The following is a 20,088-nucleotide window of genomic DNA, read 5'->3' as shown; positions in this document are numbered from 1 at the left end:
TGCAACATTTAACCATAAACTTTCAATATCTTTGTGCTCACTCTTTTCAACACACTTCTCAAATCTTTTCCATCCAGCTCTCAAAATCTTAAAACAGACTGAATGTGTGCTGGAATTTATTGCAAAGATATTTGATTTCAGGTTTAAGTAGGTTATTCTGACTATGTAAGGATACTTGTGAGCTGATATTTTGACTGTTTTCCAGTTTAAACAACATCTTCAAAATAACACATAAATACGAAAAATTACTAACGGATTCAGGGCCTTTATGCTTCAACTAGTTTTCACCAGAGAAAAACTGAATGACTCAAAAATCATTTTTCAAAAACACAGTGATGGATAATGCAGATGTAATCAGATCATGTAACACGCTCTGAGAAAACAGAACAAGGAGTATAATAATTAAGCAAGGATAAGCATATTTCTAGACTAGAAGGGCTCTTCCTTTTCATCAGAGAGTTATGGAGATGTAGAATTGACTCCCAGCTATGAGAGTTAATGTTGTTTCAGTAAATATTCATAGCAAAGAATAGAAACGTTTCCTTCCAATAGCTCAGTTAGTTAAGAAAATAAATAGTTGAGGAGAGGTTATTACTAAAAGAGCTTGACAAACAGGATTGAGGATCAAAGGACATAGAATGTAATGGGAACATTTGCATAGAGATCTCACATGTCATGTGTAATAGGGACAGAAGCATTGGGGAGGCCATTCTGGTGTTTTGGCAAGCTTTTGACAGTGCAAGACGGAAATAATGGGCAAAATATTTCTTTTAGATGTTCAAGTACTTGTGAAGAGAATATGGTCAAAGGAAAGGGGTTTGCACTTTTGGTTCTCAAATTTTCTCCATGAGCATCATATGCAATTAATCACCGTGAAATTAAATGAAGAAAATTTGGCTAAGCATTAGTGGGATTAACAGAAAGGAACTCTGTTTAAAATACTATCAGAATGGACAATAATTCATACAATGCAGGACTTCCTCAATAACGCACTTTGGTGTCAGCAGAGATTAAGCATTCAAGTCCTAGAGTGGGGTTTGAACACACAACCTTCGGACCCAATACTAAGCATTCACTGAGACAGCTGACTGTACATGATCTATCTTAGCATGGATTTGCTGGCACAAAGTCTGCTTTCACACAGAGCTGGGATTGAAAGATTGATGCAGTACTTGAAGCGACCACTGGAGGTTATTAGCACACTTTTTAAAAAACTGCAGTTAAAGTATTATCTTGTGAAAGGAAAGGAGAACTGCAGCATTTCAGTTTCTGTGCATTTTTAGTATTGCAGCAATGAACTGCTTTCTATTCATAAAAAATATTGTACAAACTCAATTGAAAGAGGGCTGCACTGTACTCCAGATATTAGAACAGCAAGACATTCACACACAAGATTCCCAGTACATCTTCAGCTCCTCACTCTTGCAGCACCTTTTACAGAGATCACAGGAAACTAGGTTCCATTTGTACAGATCAGAGAAAAAACATTGATAATCGATAGGTGAACCACAATTTTCTGTAAAGTGCAACTTTACCCCTTTATTTTCTTTGCTTTGCAAACTCCCCCCATCCCTACCCTAAAGCAATAACACAAGCCACTTATGAACCGAGAGGCAAGATGGAAACATATCCCAGGCTACTGGTATTGCTGCTGTATAACTGGTTATTATATAGTAAATGAAAAGGGCCTGAGATGATGATCTTTCAGGTCTACCTCAAGATGCGGATAGGAAAGATGATTAACTATATGTTCAAATTAAATTAAGACAATGACCCATAGGCGAGTGAGATTGTGCAAGTGCAAGTGTGTGTCCTTACTTCATTTGTTTCAATACCTCCCTTGCTGTTGTATCTCAGCAATTAGTGATGGAAGTGGTCTTAAGCACCCCCTGGAAAACTGCAAATCAACTTTAAAATCTCAATCAAATAAAAGTTATTTTAAAATGTCTGGAAGTAATTAGAATAGAAGTATTAGAATACTGTAGAACAACAGCAAAATTGCTTACAAGTACAGAAACAGCCTGTGAGCATTCAATATCTGTGACCATCATGATGTCTGCATTTTTCTATAGCTTAAAATCCAACATCATCAGCAGGTCTAAATTATTTTCCCTGCCCCTGAGGTCAAAGTTGATAAACATCACCTCTATTTGATGTGATTTCATTCAGGATCCTATCACACAGAGCTTTAGCATATTTGGACATTCCTCTCTGGCAACCAGTCAGAGTTTAAAATTTTGTTCCACAAAACGGCCTCTTCTGTTTTTAACACTGGTTATTAATTGAATTGATACTTCCACTTTCAGAAGAAGAAGGAGAGAAGAGGGGAAGGTGACGAGAGATAGGTGGGGTGGGGGGGGGGAAAACATGAGTGTTTACAAGCATTAGCTCAGTTCTTTCATCAGTGAATATTGTGCCCACAGTTTTAAAAAAAACTCCAGTGGTGTTATGGTGAGTAATGGCACACCACTCAGTAAACAGTGAGTTTACATGCTGTCGAATCATAAATACAGATTGAGCATGAACTAACCTCCTGGTCCTGGTCGGAAGTTGCTGTGAGGCATTCGACAATTCAATCAGGGAGGCATCCATCTTGGCTTGTTTCTCCTTCTCCATTTTCATCTGTAGTTTTGCACAGAATCAAGAGAATATAATATACAACTTAATTCATATGCTTCTGCATTCCTAACTCAGCAAAATAGCCACACAAAGGACATGGATTTAAGAAGGCCTCAAAAGGTCCAACACAACAGCCTTCATTTGCACAATTCAGAATCAAAGAATATTGATCACCAAACTCAAAATTAGGGTGTCAGAATCTGATCTGAACCATAAATAAAATCACTACAATTGGTCACTAAGAAAACAGTGATAAACCCCAACAATTACAGCGTCTAAGAAAAACCTATGCAAGTTGGACATGTTTGCATTAAAATAAAGAATGAATGGTTATGGAGGAACATGGAAGTGAATGAAGCAGTGCCACATTAATTGATCTCCTGAGATCTCTTGATAATGCTAAAGAGCACTTGGCTGTGAGGCTTCTTTTCCACTGCCAAACCATTTAGACAAATCTCAGTTTCTCACGCCCAGGATGGACCTGAGTCTTCCCAACATTTTGGAATCACAATCTCTCTTCTTTTTAATGGATACTGGTATAGATGATGAAAAAAAATCTGTTTTCTGTTGCTGTTGAAGAAGAGGATTGGAGGGAGAAAACATACAACCGGTGTCGCTCCTATTTTTCTTAAATCAAATTGAAGGGCCTGTGGTCACACCCACCAATACCTGTAGCTAAAGGGGCATTACTCTCTCATATATTATAAATCACTGCCTCCCAAATAGAGGACTCTGGTTGATTGCAGGTTACAGCAGGTAAATTCTGTTGCAGGATAGGCACTTAGGTTTTATACCACCTTAGTGCGCTGAGGCTAGAGTTACAGTTCTTCAGCCGATAATCAAGGCATGATGCCCCCATACCAAATAACTGCTATCGGTATCTTGTGCAATACTAAACACTTATTGACATATTGAGAGAGCAATAGGGAAACCAGGATGTGGGCAAGAAAGAATAGTGTTAATTATTTAATGTGAGATTTGGATCTGTGCCTTATCATCCAGATACTTGAAAATTAATGGCAGAATCTCCATTATCCGCCCAATCCTTCAAAATTTCTTTTTATAGGTCGGGTTATACCCCACTTTCTGTGTGCTCTAAATATCCTCCCTTTCAAATACTTTATATTTGGCTGGACCTTTGTTCTTGAGCAGCTAAAGCTACAAGATGATTTAGCTTGCACGCAACCACATGTCTGATCTTCAGGAACAGGTCCCTCCAGTGGAATGAGGGAGACAAAATTAACAGCTCCAATCTAACATTAACATGGTGTATTACACTCCCTATCACTTGCCATCTTCTCATGCAAACCAAGAGGTGACACTAAGCCATAGGTGACTTCCTCATTGTGAAGGCTGGAAAGATCTGCCTATGACATTGCACTTCCCAGTGCCTGTTTAACAAACTACATTGCATTGAGTACGCTTTCAGTTGCCAGAACTCTGTCAATGTCAGCTGGCAAGTATAATTCTGATCTAGTCAAATGCAGTGTTCTTCCTGTCAGGAGGAAGTGAATGAACTTGGATTATCAATGGAACTTCTTCAATGTGAACCGATGCAATGCATTTGCCATTTTCTCAATGCATTATTCAGTAACCTAACCAACAAACAGTCCTCTCTTTCACATCAACAGTTTTCCGAGTTTTATCAGAAGTATAGCTTCAGGTTTATCAGTAAAAGAAAATCAACCTTACGACTTGATCCATCTTTTGCCACTGTTTCTAGAATTATAACACTGGATCATCAATCCAGTCTTACAATTCACTTGGCAAATCCTATCCTGTGCTACTTACCATGACGGTATTTATCTGTGTGTATGTACTATCAACTTTCAACAAAGAAGAAACATCAATGATGTTGAACCAAATAAGCTGAACAAAAGAAAGATGACTGCATTCATTCAGCCCTTTTCGATACTTCAAATTGTCCAAAAGCTCTTTACAACTAATGAAGTATAGGCTTTGTAGTGTTGGAAATATACCAGCTGGTCTGTACACAATAATGTCCCACAAAGAAAAACAAGATAACAATGAGATTATCCCATCTTTGGCACTGGTTGAGGCACATATATCAGCCCGACCCCGCCCCCCCTGCTGTCCTTCAAATAATGCCACAGAATCTTTGATAACTTCCCATACAATCGGTATAGCTTTCATGTCATCTAAAGAGCAGCACCTCAGACAGTGCAGTACTCTGTTAGTACTGCATCCAAGTGTCAGGATGGATTGTTTTTAAATCTCTGGAGAAGACTTCAATGCACAAATGTCTGACTCAGAGGTGAGAGGTACAGGTTATATAATACCGAATGTGCCTGACTACCATGCTGAGAGAGTGTCTAACTAAAGTCAAATATAGTCCATAATATAAAAGTAACTAAACTGTACAATCTTAAAATTGATAAGGTAAAAAAATCTTGATACAGAAGTAACATTGAAAGTTTCTGCTTTCCGCACTTGACAACTAATGTCTTAATTTGACAGGAGAGATGACAAACCTATCACAATCAAGTGAATGAGTACAAATGAGGAATTGAACAAGATTGAAGAGGACCTCTCAATAGAAATGAACAATTAAAAGACCAACCCAAAAGACATTGTAAAATCCCTTTAACCGGTGTGAACTAAATGTGAAACTTCATATTCAACGACAGTCTACTTAATGTTGGGCTACTATACAAATGTATGATTTTAAAGTAATTCCAAGCAGGTTTCAGAACTACGTTGAGGGCACATGGATTTTTCCAAAGTTGTTTTCAGGTAAAGATATTCCTTGAAATGAGATTTCCTATGATACCATTTGTGATTCTAGTAAAAGTTTTTGTCTACTAATTATAGATTTCTGGCAGTGGTTGGATACCCTCTTGGCTCCCAGCCAAACTAGATCAACAGTTAAAGAGATGTTAGCTGCCTTTTTAGCCTTGTCATGAAATCTACCCTAAGACTAGTCCCTACTGTATGTGAGCAGGATGGTCTGAAATGGCTGGCAGTACGTCAATCTGTCAGATACTTACAACGGCTTGTTTCTTCTGAAGCTCCTCCAACATCTCCAAGAGGTTTTCATCTGCAACATCAAATGCTGTTTGACCCTGAGATTCAGGAAAAATCTGTCAATCTTCTGATAGTAAACAATTGCTAGTCTCCACTTAACTTTTGATACAGTAAAACAAACATGTAACCTTCCCCGCTCCCCCCTCCCCCAACCCATCTATATAATGCAAGCAAATGAGTACAATGTCTGTCATTGTCAAATTATTACCACCTTAATTTGAACTCCAAGCCCTCCATTGCTTGACCCACTAAGCATTGGAAAGGTCAAGTATCCACTCAACAAGCATTTCAACTACACTTTAAAAATGGCATCTTTATGACTATATTTCTTTTTAAGAAGCTTTCACTCAGTTTTATCTACAGGAAATTGTCTTTCTCGAATTGAAGTATGTCAGTCTTCCAGACAGTTTTAGAAATAATATAGTCAGGCTCAGTTCTCAGGAAATAGAGATCAGACAGCATCTGTAACCCTGCAGCCAGTTTCAGGTTTAGCTCTAGCTTTCCAGTTATTGACTACTTACTGCTTTTGTAACTGTTTTACCAGTGTCTAACCTCCTGATAGGCAGCATTCGCATCAGCATTAAACTGCAACTAGGTTCCATTGTGAAACAGTTGATGACACCTGTCTTAATGTATGATGTGCCCATGTAAAAATCATTGTATTTATATTAGCCCAAGAGTGGAGTCATCCAAGGTAGTAACCAGTCTATATAAATACGTTGTTTATGGTTCCTCATAAGGAGACTGGATTCAGCTTCATCAATTCCCTACAGTTTATTCACCCAAAAAGAAATATAGTATTTCTATAGAGTGAAGCTGCTCGTGCAAACTCAAACTGATAGAACATCTCACATTTTGCACAATTTTCAAACTGTGAAGTAGAAATCTAAAATGCAAGTTGAACAGGAAACAATTATTTACAAGTGTGAAAACAATTGAACATCGGTTTTACACAATACCTTAATTTTTATTTTCTATTTTAGTAATGCAAAGGAAAGCACAGCAATATGGTACAGTACAGAAATCTAATGTAATATAAAATACCAATTTACAGAAACAAACTCAAAGAAAGCTGCACAGTAGAAAACAGAGGAACATGGTGCACTATGAAGCAGCATCAACAGTTTGGAACAACAGAGCACTAAATAGCATGCAGTAAAAAAAGACAAAGTTCAGTGTAACAGAGCAGCATAGTCTCAAACTCACAACTGAGCAAATGGCTGAATATTACACTGAAGTAGACAATATTTCAAATGTATTGCAAAACAAAGCAAATAAACTTTGAGAAATGAAATCCAATAAAGCCAATAAAAAGGAACACACTGCAAAACTAAATATTCAATGTCGATCAACCCTGAAATAGAGATGAATAGTGCAACTTAGCCCAATACATAACATCATGATAATCAAGAGCAACATTAATATTATGCAATATTCAACAATGCAAAGCACAGTGCATGTACAACAATATGGAATACAAAGTCAAGTGCAGAGCAAAAGCTCAAAACACCAACACAATTCACTATGCTGGTGTAGTGAGACATTTGGCAAGTAAACAACCATGAGGCTGTTTGTACATTGCAGGATACAAACCGTAAGGTGGAAAATCACTGATGAATCTCATTAGAGTTTTTGGCTCAGAGAGCACACAGAGATAAACAACAACCACTAGTTGTTGATGAAACATTTTAACACAGTAAAAGGTGCAATCCTTTTTATAAGAACAATACAACACAAAATTTGCTACATGAGGAGATATAGGAAGGCAGGATCAATATCAGAGGGGGAGCAGTGGGGGAAAGCAAAACAACAGTGTTTACGCAAAACAACAAATGAAGAAAAGAAGAAGCTAGAGAGAGAATTCCCAACGTTAAAGTCTTGACATGAAGCGATTAAAGTTGGGAATCCACATCAAGCTAAATTTAAAATGAGTGCAAATACCCACAACCACTTCCATCTAGAAGGACATGGGCAGGTGATATATGGGATTAACACCACCTGCAAATTCCCCTCCAAGCCACTCATCACCCTGACTTGGAAATATAATCTCCCTTCCTTCAGTATCGCTGGGTTTAAAATCCTGGAATTTTATTGACATCCCTAAATGCTATGGGCAATTCAGCATGGCCAATTCACCTAACCTCCACATATTTGGATTGTGGGTGGAAACCCACGCAGACACGGGGAGAATGTGCAAATTCCACACAGACAGTCGCCCGAGGCTGGAATCGAACTTGGGTCCTTGGCACTGTGAGGCAGCAGTGCTAACCACTGAGCCACAGTACTGCCATGTAACATCACAAAATACACTTAGGCATCAGATCCTGTCAGGCTGCATTGGTGATGGTGCCTGTCCCTTGATTTGAGAATGATGTCTATTCATGGCTGTGAGTTTCTACCCTGGCATTCCATGCTGTAAACCAGAGATCTTAGGGTGCTTGGGGCAGGAGATTCCATCAGATAGTGGGACCTAGTGTACAGAATCTGCTTCCTTTTCTTTCCTTCTTCACTCGTTAGGATACTGTGATTCAAAGTCATGATTTGGAGATGCCGGTGTTGGACTGGGGTGTACAAAATTAAAAATCACACAACACCAGGTTATAGTCCAACAGGTTTAATTGGAAGCACACTAGCTTTCGGAGCGACGCTCCTTCATCAGGTGATTCAAAGTGCAATGCATAGATGGTCAGCTTGTCACTGTTCTGACCATTATAAATAGATATCGTTACCGTGCTTCAAAGAGAGGCCGAGACTATGTTTAAAACACTCCATTGACCTCCCCTGGAACACTGGCTATTTAATTGTTGAAGAAACAGGACATGATGATTTTCAACTTACTAGACATAAGGTCCAGTTCAGTGAAGTTGGTTATTCAAGAGTTTTACCCGAATGTTTGTGGAGTTGACTTCAAGGAAGACACAAATGTTTATTCAACACTTCTCCCATTTGAATCCAGAGAGAGTCCAGTGTCCACAATGTTGTGCTGAACAAGATGCCAAATTAATCTAACCCCTTCTCTCTGCCCTTGGTCCATATCCCTCCAGTCACTGTATATTCATCTTCTTACCTAAAAAAGTCTCTTAAACGCCTCTACCGTATCTGCCTCCACCACCATGCCTGGCAGCACATTCCAGACTCCTTACCATTCTTTGTGTAAAATACTTGCCCCTTACAATTCCTTTGAACTTTCCTCCTCTCACCTTAACTGCATGCACCCTACTTTACGACATTTTAACTCTGGGGAAAAGATTCTGACCGTCAACTGGATCTATGCATCTCAAAATTATAGACTTCTATCAAGTCTCCTGTCAGCCTCTACCACTCCAGAGAAAACAGCCAGAGTTTTTCGAGCTTCTCCTTATAGCTCATACCCTATAATCCAGGCAGCATCCTGGTTAATCTCTTCTGCACCTCTCCAAAATTTACACATGCTTCCTGTAATATGGCGACCAGAATTGAATGCAATACTTTTAAGTGTGGCCTAACCAAAGTCTTATAAAGCTGCATTAAGATATCCTGACTCTTACAGTCATAGAGTCATGACTTCGGTCCAACCTGTCCATGCCGACCAGATATCCCAACCCAATCTAGTCCCACCTGCCAGCACCTGGCCCATATCCCTCCAAACCCTTCCTATTCATACCCATCCAAACTTCTTTTAAATATTGCAATTGTATTAGCCTCCACCACTTCTTCTGGCAGCTCATTCCATATACATACCACCCTCTGCGTGAAAAAGTTGCCCCTTAGGTCTCATATCTTTCCCCCTCACCCAAAACCTATGCCCGCTAGTTCTGTAATCCCCCACCCCAGGGAAAAGTCTATTTATTCTATCCATGCCCCTCATGATTTTATAAACCTCTATAAGGCCACCCCTCAGTCTCTGAAACTCCAGGGAAAACAGCCCTAGCCTATTCATCCTCTCCCTATAGCTCAAATCTTCCACCCCTGGCACCATTCTTGTAAATCTTTTCTGAACCCTTTCACAACATCTTTCCGATAGGAAGGAGACCAGAATTGCATGCAATATTCCAACAGTGGTCTAACCAATGTCCTATACAGGTGCAACACGACCTCCCTACACCTGTACTCAATACTCTGACCAATAAAGCAAGCATGCCATATGCATTCTTTACCAGCCAATCTACCGGTGAGGCTACTTTCATGGAGCTATGGACTTCAAACCCAGGATCCTGCTATTAACGGTGTACTTTTCCTGAAAATTTGATCTCTCAAAACTGCAGCACTCATACCGACCCCAGATTAAACTCCATCTACCATTTCTCCACCCATGTCTGCAACTGATCTATAACCCACTGTATCCTTTGAAACTCTTCTATACAATTCACAACTCCATTGATCTTTGTACTATCTGCAAACTTTCTCACCCATTCACATTTTCAGCCAAGTCATTTATATAAATCTCAAACAGCAGAAGTCCCAGTATGGATCCCTGCAGAACACAACTAATCATGGACCTTCAGCCTGAAAAACACCCTTCTAAAACTATCTTCTACCTTCTGTGGGCAAGCCAATTCTGAATCCATGCAGCCAAGTCACTATGGGTCCCATGCATCTTAATCTTCAGAATGAGCCTACCATGAGGGGCCTTGTTGAAAGCCTTACTAAAATCCATGTCGACAATATCCACTGTTTTACCCTCATCGATCAACTTTGTCACCTCCTCGAAAAATTCAAACAAATTAGTAAGACATAACCTGCCCTGCACAAATCTATCTTCTCTGCTTCTTTTCCTGCACCTTATTTGATTTCAATTCACATCCCTTTTTCTTTCTTTCTTAAGTCTACTAGTTAAGGTGATAATGTTGGCCCCATCGTTCACCAAGTCCCAAGTGCCCTGTCACCTCACCATGTTGTAGTCTGCTCACATGTTCAGCAGTTTATAGGGCAAAAAGAAGACTGCATAAAAAAGATCCATCACCACATGCCATTAAATGCACCATTGACACAATGATAAAAAGTGCAGTGAGTTTTGAGAAGATTTGTAGCTCAGGTTGAGGATTTGGATGTAGGTTTGCTCCCTGAGGTAATATCTTCAGTGGGCCTCAGGTGAAGCACTGCTGAAAATTCACATTTTCTATTTATATGTTTGGGTTTCTTTGGGTTGGTAATGTCATTTCCTGTGATGTTATTTCCTGAGGTGAAGTCACTTTCGGTTCCTTTTCTCAGGGGGTGGTAGATGGAGTCTAACTTGATGTGTTTGTTGATAGAATTCTGGTTGGAATGCCATGCTCCTAGGAATTCTCGTGCATGTCTTTGTTTGGCTTGTCCTAGAATGGATGTCTTGTCCCAGTCGAAGTGGTGTCCTTCCTCATCCATATGTAAGGAGACTAGTGAGAGAGGGTTATGTCTTTTTATGGAGAATTCCTAGAAGCACGGCATTCCAACCAGAACTCTATCAACAAACACATCGGGTTAGACCCCATCTACCAACCCCTTGAGAAAAGGAACCGGAAGTGACTTCACCACAGGAAATAACATCACAGGAAATGACATTACCAACCCAAAGAAACCCAAACATATAAATAGAAAATGTGAATTTTCAGCAGTGCTTCACCTGAGGCCCACTAAAGATATTACCTTATAGGGTGACGAAACGCCTGGAAATGAACCTTCAAGCTCAGCGAGCAAACCTACATCCAATAAAAAGTGCAATCTGGAGTTAATGTTTAATGAATTGCAAAGAAGTGAAATGTAGTGCATGACTCATTTGATCATCCATGGCAAGAGACAGTGAAACACTTCTCAGAGACTCTGGAGGAGAACTGAATTAACATTAACACTGTTACAATCAATAAGATAAAAATGGTCACAAGTCTGGAAAGGTAAAGTGTTATAGAGTCAGAGATGTACAGCTCAGAAACAGACCCTTTGGTCTAACTTGTACATGCCAACCAGTTATCCTTAATTGATCTAGTCCCATTTGCCAGCACTTGGCTTATATACCTCTAAACTCTTCCTATTCATATACCAATCCAGATGTTGTAATTGTACCAGCCTCCACCACTTCCTCTGGCAGCTTATTCCATACACGCACTTCTGTAAGGTCACCTTTCAGCTTCCAATGCTTTAGGGAAAAAAGCCCAAGCCTATTCAGCCTCTCTCTATTGCTCAAACTCTCCAACTCTGGCAACATCATTGTAAATCTTTGCTAAACCCTTTCAAGTTTAACATCTTTTCTGCAGCATGAAGACCAGAATTGAATGCTGTATTCCAAAAGTGGCCTAACCAATGCCATGTACAGCCAAAACTTCTATACTCAACACACTGAACAATAAAGACAACCATTCCAAATGCCTTCTTCACTCTCCTATCTACCTGTGACTCCACTTTCAAGGATCTATGAATCTGCACTCCAATGTTTTTGTTCAGCAACACTCCCTGGGACCTTACCATTTAGCATATAATTCCTACCCTGATTTGCCTTTCCAAAATGCAGAACCTCACATTTATCTAAACTAAATTCCATTTGCCAGTTCATTGGCCCATCTGATCAAGGTCCCGTTATACTCTGAGGTAATCTTCGCTGCTGTCCACTACACCACCATACCTTGCATGTTCACATCAAATCATTTATGCCAGTGGTGTATCCACGAATGTAAGGCAGCTCAAGGCAGCCACATTTGCCACTTTGTCTCCTGGAGGGTGTTCCAACTTGTAATTTTATGCACTCAGAAAAAGAACCCACCTCTGAATTCGATCTGAAGTTAGTTGAGTTGTTATAATTCGAGATACACTCAGAAACACAGAATGTTAAAGAATTATTGAGCCTCACAACAGGAGGGAACTAGGTTAACATGCAGTGTGCCTATTAGAGTCAGACAGCATAAAACCAGATCTTCGGTCCAATAAGTCCATGCCAACCATGTTCTCAACTAAACTAGTCCTACCTGCCTGAGTCTTGCACATATTCCTCCAAACCTTTCCTATTCATAAACTTATCCAAATGTCTTTTAAACAGTGTAACTGTACTTGCATCACCAGTCCCTCATGTTTTTAAATCTTTCTCCTGATGTGTCCAAGAGTGACTGGTTGAGGAGCAAGAATGGGAACCCAGCTTTCTCTATCCTAGAGGCCCTTAAGTTATCTGAAATAGTTTAGCTGTTGCATCAAGGTAGATTTAGATGAAATCCAGGATCTTCCTAATTTGCAAAAGTATTGATACCATATCAAAGGCATGTCAATCAACTGCACAGAGAAAAGCCTGAGACAATAACTTCAGCCTCAATATCTGACACCCACTCTTACCAAAAACTCAGCAGCATGAGTGCAGGAATGCCAAACCCATCATTAAATAATACCAGACTCACCACTTTATTGATGGCCTGCATGTTGCACAGGTTCTCCACTAGCAGTTTGCACACCTCCTCTTTACCCCAGTGTGATGCTGCATGCAATGGAGTCCAACCGTCATTGTCTAGGCTGTTCACATCGAAGCCAGCCTGGATTAACAACCTGCAACCACAAAAACGTGTTATAAAAAAAACTTTGTTCAGGAAAGGCTAGCACAGGAGAAAGCACTTTTTTTTTGCAGAGACCACTGCTTTCTTTAGACATGTATCCTTTATATTTTGTGAGTCAGTTAGCTCAGCGGACCGGACAGCTGGTTTGTAACTAGATTGACAGTAGATTCGATTTCCACACCAGCTGAGGTTACTACAGAGGTTCCACTTTCTCAACCTCACCCCTTGCCCGAGATGTGGTGACCCTCATGTTAAACCACCACTGGTGGTCTCTCACTAATGTGAGCGCAGCCCTCTGGCACTATGGCAACATGATCCTGTTCAGTGAACTTTCTGAGCAGAAACATCACCGTGTCCTGCCAAGGAGGGAGTGAACAATGAAGAATTACAAGATATAATGAATTTCGTTTTTGAAACATTTTGGTAAATTTGGACTTCCTATCAGCACTTTTCCTCGTTTTACATTCGATGCCACATCAAGTATTCCCCAGCCAGGTCCATGACAGACAATGCAAACAGGTCATCCCCTTTACACAGTCCCAATGATGTATATTAACCAGATCATCAACCATCCTTATTTTGTGAGTGAGACTGACTGTGGAATACCAATTAGCACGAGCAGTTCCAAGCTTTGTATCCATCAGAAAGTCAGTGAAGACTGAAATTCTTAGGATCCTTTTAGCAATGAGTGGGCAGACTGCTATGCTGTCAGTGTGGGCTAGATTGGAACCTACATTTCACAGGCCAGCTCCCAAGAGACACACATTATTATAGGCGCCAAGAAAAATCCAACTCAAGGTTACAGCTGGAGGTCATCCACCCATTCCATTTTCACTTTCTGATTTCGAATAATACTGCAAAGGACAATCCATCCCCAGAGATCTCAGGAAAATGCCTCTGACTGAGGGATTACTGCATTAGGATCTAAATATCACAGATTATCTCCTTACTTTGGCACTCTTTTATCTCACTCACCTGGGCTATTCTGGAGATATTACATTTAACATTGAAGTGATGAGGTCTCACAACTGCCCTGTTTTACAGTCTCAACTAAAAACCTGCACCCACAAACATACTGTTGTTACCTAGGTATTATTTGGCTTGAAGATTCCATAAATTATTAATTTGACCCATATTTGAGCCAGATAAGCCTGAGGAATCACCAATAGCAAAGCCTGACACTGCTCCTGATTTTGAATCAAGTAAAATCTGTTCCTAATGGCATGAAGCAGGAAAGTCAACAAAACTCCAAATATTAAAGACCTTATATCATTTTAAAAGAAACACGTTTGTAAAACAGGGTAAACAGGCAGACAATGAAAATCTGTTCACTAACACGGGAAATTCAATGTCTTCTGTGTAATCATGATACACTCACTTTATAACCTCTAAATAGCCTTTGGCTGCAGCGACATGAAGGGCACTGGCTCCAGTTTTTGGATGTCGAATATCCTGTATTTTCCCTCGATTTAGCCATTGCCTGGCATCCTGGACCATTCGCTGCTCTTCCTCCCTCCTGGCTACCTCCACATCAATCCCTGAAGTCAAAAAACACAAAACACGTCACTGTCAACTCAAGACTTGGCATCTCATCAGTGTATCTGCAAATGCATTTTATTCTGTATGTCAACTAGTTTTGTGGTGTGTGCTGCCAGTTTAACAACTTTTGTTCTGTTCACTCCAATATTGCCTTCCATTCTTCCCAGTTGTTGTTACTATTTGGATTGCCACTCATTCACAGCAGCCAGGAAGAGAATTCCTTTCAAACTTTCGAAAGCATTGCACAACAATAATTTCCACACGTGGTCTGCCTCAAAGAGCTGGTTGGCAGAGATCTTATGATGTTTTAAGCTGACTTACAACACATCAATTGCCCCTGCTGCTCCTTACATTATTTCACCTCTTCTGTCCCTGTTTAATTTGCTTCTCTCTGACTTTTTATTTTGTTTCTCAGCCCTGATCTACATTTTTCTCTATGCTTATGTTTTCTTTTTATCTGTCCTACATCTCCAAAGTGATGGGTGAGATTGGACTGACAGTTGAAGGAGTGATCTCCGACTATGCCCTTCACAATGCATTAGAAAGTAGGGTCAACTGAACCACATGATCACACCGGTTTCCCATGCAGCACACCAAAGACGTTTGAAATTTTACTCAAAATGTATAGAAAAGGACAAATTTAAAAAAAAGTGGAAATGGCATACATTCCTTTTCAACTGTTGGGAATGATGCATCAAAGCTAAAGCTGTAGTATATCAATGCAGTTGTACCTCAATGAGAGTATCTCATTCCCAAAAGGAAAGTTGTGAAATTATAGCACAAGAGTTAGGCTGACAATCCAGTGCAGTTTTGAAGGAGTGTTGTGCTGTCTGAGGTGTTGTATTATGGAAGGAAAATTAACTCAAAGATCCTTCTGCCTTCTTAAGGCTGAAAGGGGTGGTACATTTAGTTGTTCTCCCTCAAGCCTCCCAGATAAGATTTATAATTTAGCCAAGATTAAAACCAATTAATTGGTTATTAACTCATTGATTTGTTGTGAAAACATTCTGTACATTTCCTCAACAAAAACAGTGAACACAATTCATTATTACTTCAGTGGCTGTTGGACTCAGAGGTACGGGGAGGTTGTGAAAGGCACTATATAAAAATAAGCCAGTCAGTCTGTGGGTGAGGATGGGAATGGAATGAGTGTGTTAGGACCACTAACTGCAAAAGCTGTTTCCCATTCTTACAAATTATCTCTCCTAGCCATTAAAGATCTTGGATGGCACTGCATATGACAAGTCAAATTTTGTTCCTTTTCTCTCATCTGTTTCCATTATTCTTCACTGATCCTTACATTATTTCATCTCTTCTGTTCCTGTGTCATTTGCTTCTCTCTGACTTTTTATTTTGTTTCTCAGTCCTATCTACATTTCACTCTGCGCGTATGTTTTATTTTTACCTATCCTAGGTTTCGGAAGTGATTGGTGGGATTGTACTCTCAGTTGAAGAAGCAGCAGCCATCAATGACCCTAGCCAACTTTTTCTGATGAGGATTTGCTTGGGTAATGTGGTGTCCAGCCAGGTTTTAATGGCTGCTTCCCTGTCTGCCTCCCACAATTCTTATGGTTCTGAAGTCTCTCATGCCTACCATGGTCCTACACACACACACACTTCTATATTAGTATCTGAGCTGAGTCAGCTACTGCTGAGCCAAGAAGCTTATTTGTTTTTCTTCTCCATTCCAGGACTGGAGATGGTGACACTGATATAACAAAACAAATAATATTCTGGGTTTTATACAAGAATGAATCAAATATAAAACAGCAAAGTAATGTTGAATTTCTCTAAACAGAGCAGTTGGGTCACACTGCAATATTTGCAGTTCTGGTCAACCCATTATCTAAAGAAAAGCAGAAATTGCTAACAAAAAATGCTCAGCAGATTTGGCAGCATCTGTGGAGAGAAATCAGAGTTAATGTTTCGAGTCCAGTGACCTTTCCTCAGAACTGATGGTAGCTCAGGCTTGCAGTTCTGAGCAAGAGTCACTGGACCTGAGATGTCAACTATGATTTCTCTCCACAGATGCTGCCGGACCTGCTGAACTTTTCCAGCAACGTATGTTTTTGTTGCTGATTTCCAACATCTGCAATCATGAAAGGAGTACTGACACACACTTATGACTGAAGTTCTAGTTCTGAAAAGGAATCACACAACATATTTATCAACTAGAATGAAGTAGTTTGAAAATGAGGGGAAGGCTGGGGACACTTTTACAACTTGCTGGGGTAGCATGCAGAACATTTGGAAGACCATAATCTAATCAAGTAGAATCAGCATGGCTAATTATTAGAGTTTTTTGAGGAATTCTCAACTAGAATAGATAGAGGGGAAGGTGTAGACATGTTTTGTTTGGACATCCAGAAGACGTTCGACAAGGTAGTACATTGGCATGGATAGAGAATTAGCTCACGGGCAGGAAACAGCAAGTGAGAATAAGTGCTTCTTTTACAGGTTGGCGACCAGTGGGGTTCCAGAGATCAGTGCTGGGTTTGTGACTGCTTACAAAATAAATTAACAACTTGGAGGAACAAAGTGAATGTACGAGAGGCTAATTTGCAGTTTACACTAAAATAGGTAGAAAGGCAGATCGTGAGTGACACCGGTATTTTACAGAGAGATACTAATAGGTTATTAGGCAAAAAAATTGGAAAATGGAATATAATATGTTTGAAAATGTAAAGTTGTTCACTTTGGAATGGAGAACAAAAGAGCAGAGTATTATTTAAATGGAGAAAAATTGTAGAAAGAAGGACAAAGGGACTTGGAGGTATTTGTGCATGATACTCAAAGCTACAACAGGCACAAGGAAAAATCAGGAAGGCTAGTGGAATATTGGTTCTTATTCCAAGGGGGTCGGGGTATAAGAGTAGCAAAGTCTTACTGCAACTGTACAAAGTGCTATTGAGACCACATTGGGAATTAGAAGAATGAGATGTGATGTCATTTAAACTTATGGGATTCTTAAGGGGCTCACAGGTCAAATGCTGAGAGGATGTATCCCCGTCATGGGAGAGTCTAGGACCAGAGGGCATAATTTCAAAACAAAGAGGACCAATTTAAGACTGAAGTGAGGAAAAATTTCTTCTGAGGGTTGACCGTCATTGGAATTCCTTGCTACAAAGAGCTCTGGGGACAGAGTCCTTGTGTATATTTAAGGCTGAGATAGATTCTGAATCAGTGGGGAATCAAGAGTTGCAAGAAAAGTAGAGTGAGGATCCTGCTGGATGGCAGAGCAAGCTCGAATGAGCCGAAAGTTTATTCCTATTTCTTTTGGTCTTATTATCTTATTACACCATCCGTCTTTTAACCATCACTTTCTCAGCTCAATCATGACCACTGCTCACTTCTATTGCTACATCCCTTTGAAGTACTACTCAACCCTTAAATCTTTGCCATTCCATTATTCCAGTTTGGCCTTAACTTCCATTCCTCTGTCACACAACAGCGGCTTTCAGATTCAGCAGCCTTTCTGTACAATGAAAGAACTCAACGTCAGATAATGAAAGTCATCATTTGCCTTATGCCCTTTCATGCACTCTCGCTGCGTCTCAGGTGTCAGAATGTTTACATTTCCTAACCATTAATCTTTCTTCCCAGGTGTCAGGAACAAGAAAGATTATATTTTCTAACTGTGAACACAACCTGGAGGACAAAAACTCTCTTTCAGAAGTTCAAACATTTTTTTTAAGAAACAAGCTTGTGAACACAGGAATTGCAATCTGTCTCAACTCTGAAGTTTATAGTTACAAAAGGTTTGTGATGAGAACATCCCATTCTCTTTATTCTCTCACTGGAATGTGCAGGCTTGTGGTTCATGCAGCCTCTCTGCATGATTTTTAAACACAATGTAAACATTTCCCAAAAAAGCTTTTTGATACTGTCTTCTAGCTTTTCCTTCAAATAATTTTGAAGACGAACTCATCAATAACTGTAAGCAAACTGAAAAAACATTCCAGTCAATCAGCTGACTAAATGCTACTGATGCAGATTGGGAGCCAGTGGACGTGTTTGGTGCTTCATTTTCTGCATTTAACCAGAAGTGTTCAATATCCAGCCAAAAAAATATTGTTCTAGTTCAGGACTCTGGGAGAAACTGGGATCTTGAAACAAAACAGAATAAAAAAGGCAAAAATACCGAATGATATTATTGTATCAAGCAGTTTTTTTTTGGATATATTATGCAAATAGCCTGGCTACGTTTGTAACACTGCGTTGGATTCTACATCCACAATGAAGTGATGCCAATAAATCTCAGTCTTTTTTCACGAGAGGAGAAACGAATGTGTTGTCGAAACAGGGACTCCTTCCTATCTATATAAAATTGGGTCCCAGCCTCATTCGCTATCATGCATTATTAATTATGCACTGTATTTGGTGGTAATTGGGAGGAAGGTGAGAATAATCAAGATCAGGGTGTCAACTGCATATCAACTGAATTCAAGTTATCTCCAGCTGATGGGTATCAATTGGTGATTTATGTGTATACATCTCGGTGAAGGGATTGTGGGACACACTGATAGTGACAATTAAGAGGCCCATGTCCAAATCCCAGATTGCTCCAGAGATGTGTGATAATATTGCTGAACAGGTTGTTTAGAAAATGCTTGAAAATAAAATTTTGTGACTAAAAACTAGACTCCAACACTCCTTTACTGTCTGGCTTTCTGAGTTGGACACATAGGGATCATCTCTCCCTGCTCTGTGCTCAATGATGCAGTGGGTAGCTTTGTAATAGGATTGGTAAACTGAATGTTCAAAGACAAATTATCCATTTTAGTATCTGCTCAGTGGAGGTACACATGTTCAACACCAATGATTTCTTTGTTATCAATGATTCTTATGTAGCAAGCTCAAAGTAGCTTTACCAAAAAGAATAACACTGATATCTGAAGTTCTGCTTAGGCTCAAAGAGTGCCATGCAATTCACCTGCACAGGCATGTACCAATCCTGAGAAGGAAGATCGTACAATACCAAATGCTTTACCATGGTTCTACATTGTCGTGGAAGTCATTGGCAAGTGGTGGTCTCTCCATCATAAGTATTCAGCAATATATAAGGTTTATTCATGCAAAAAGACCACCACATGCTCACACAAAGCCAGGATTCAACAATAGCAACTGGAAATATTTCCCACACAGAGTTTGATGAGTGATCACTGTTAAGGTTTAAAATTGGACACATTGCCATCATGAATAATCAGTGCCTTTGCGCCTCATTATCCAGTCATGGACAGTTCTCATGTGCCTGATAAAGAATTGACAATGGCACAGACTTTCACCATGGACTCCATACTGAAAGAAGAAAGAATTCAGATCTGGATACTTGGGCAAATGTGATTGTTCTGAATCTACCAGTAAGTTAACACAAAACAAATACAGAAAATGGAGAAACTCA

General features: G+C 39.8%; 1 protein-coding gene across 4 annotated transcripts in view; it reads right to left on the bottom strand.

Annotated features, from left to right (window-relative positions):
• Window positions 1–20,088, bottom strand: part of LOC122557924 (protein phosphatase 1 regulatory subunit 12A-like) — a 146,866-nt gene that overhangs the window by 65,244 nt on the left and 61,534 nt on the right. For all 4 annotated transcript variants that reach the window (XM_043706146.1, XM_043706148.1, XM_043706150.1 and 1 more), the window contains exons 4-7: window positions 14,527–14,686; window positions 12,996–13,140; window positions 5,628–5,702; window positions 2,531–2,622 (exon numbers count right to left, since the gene is read on the bottom strand). In XM_043706146.1, the coding sequence (XP_043562081.1) occupies window positions 2,531–2,622; window positions 5,628–5,702; window positions 12,996–13,140; window positions 14,527–14,686 (472 nt within the window). The remainder of the gene's footprint in view (window positions 1–2,530; window positions 2,623–5,627; window positions 5,703–12,995; window positions 13,141–14,526; window positions 14,687–20,088) is intronic.

The sequence above is a fragment of the Chiloscyllium plagiosum genome, chromosome 16 (genome assembly GCF_004010195.1).
Source record: "Chiloscyllium plagiosum isolate BGI_BamShark_2017 chromosome 16, ASM401019v2, whole genome shotgun sequence".
NCBI classification, from domain to species: domain Eukaryota; kingdom Metazoa; phylum Chordata; class Chondrichthyes; order Orectolobiformes; family Hemiscylliidae; genus Chiloscyllium; species Chiloscyllium plagiosum.
Note: the sequence above shows the minus strand (reverse complement) of the source record. Positions and strands in the feature narration are given on the sequence as shown.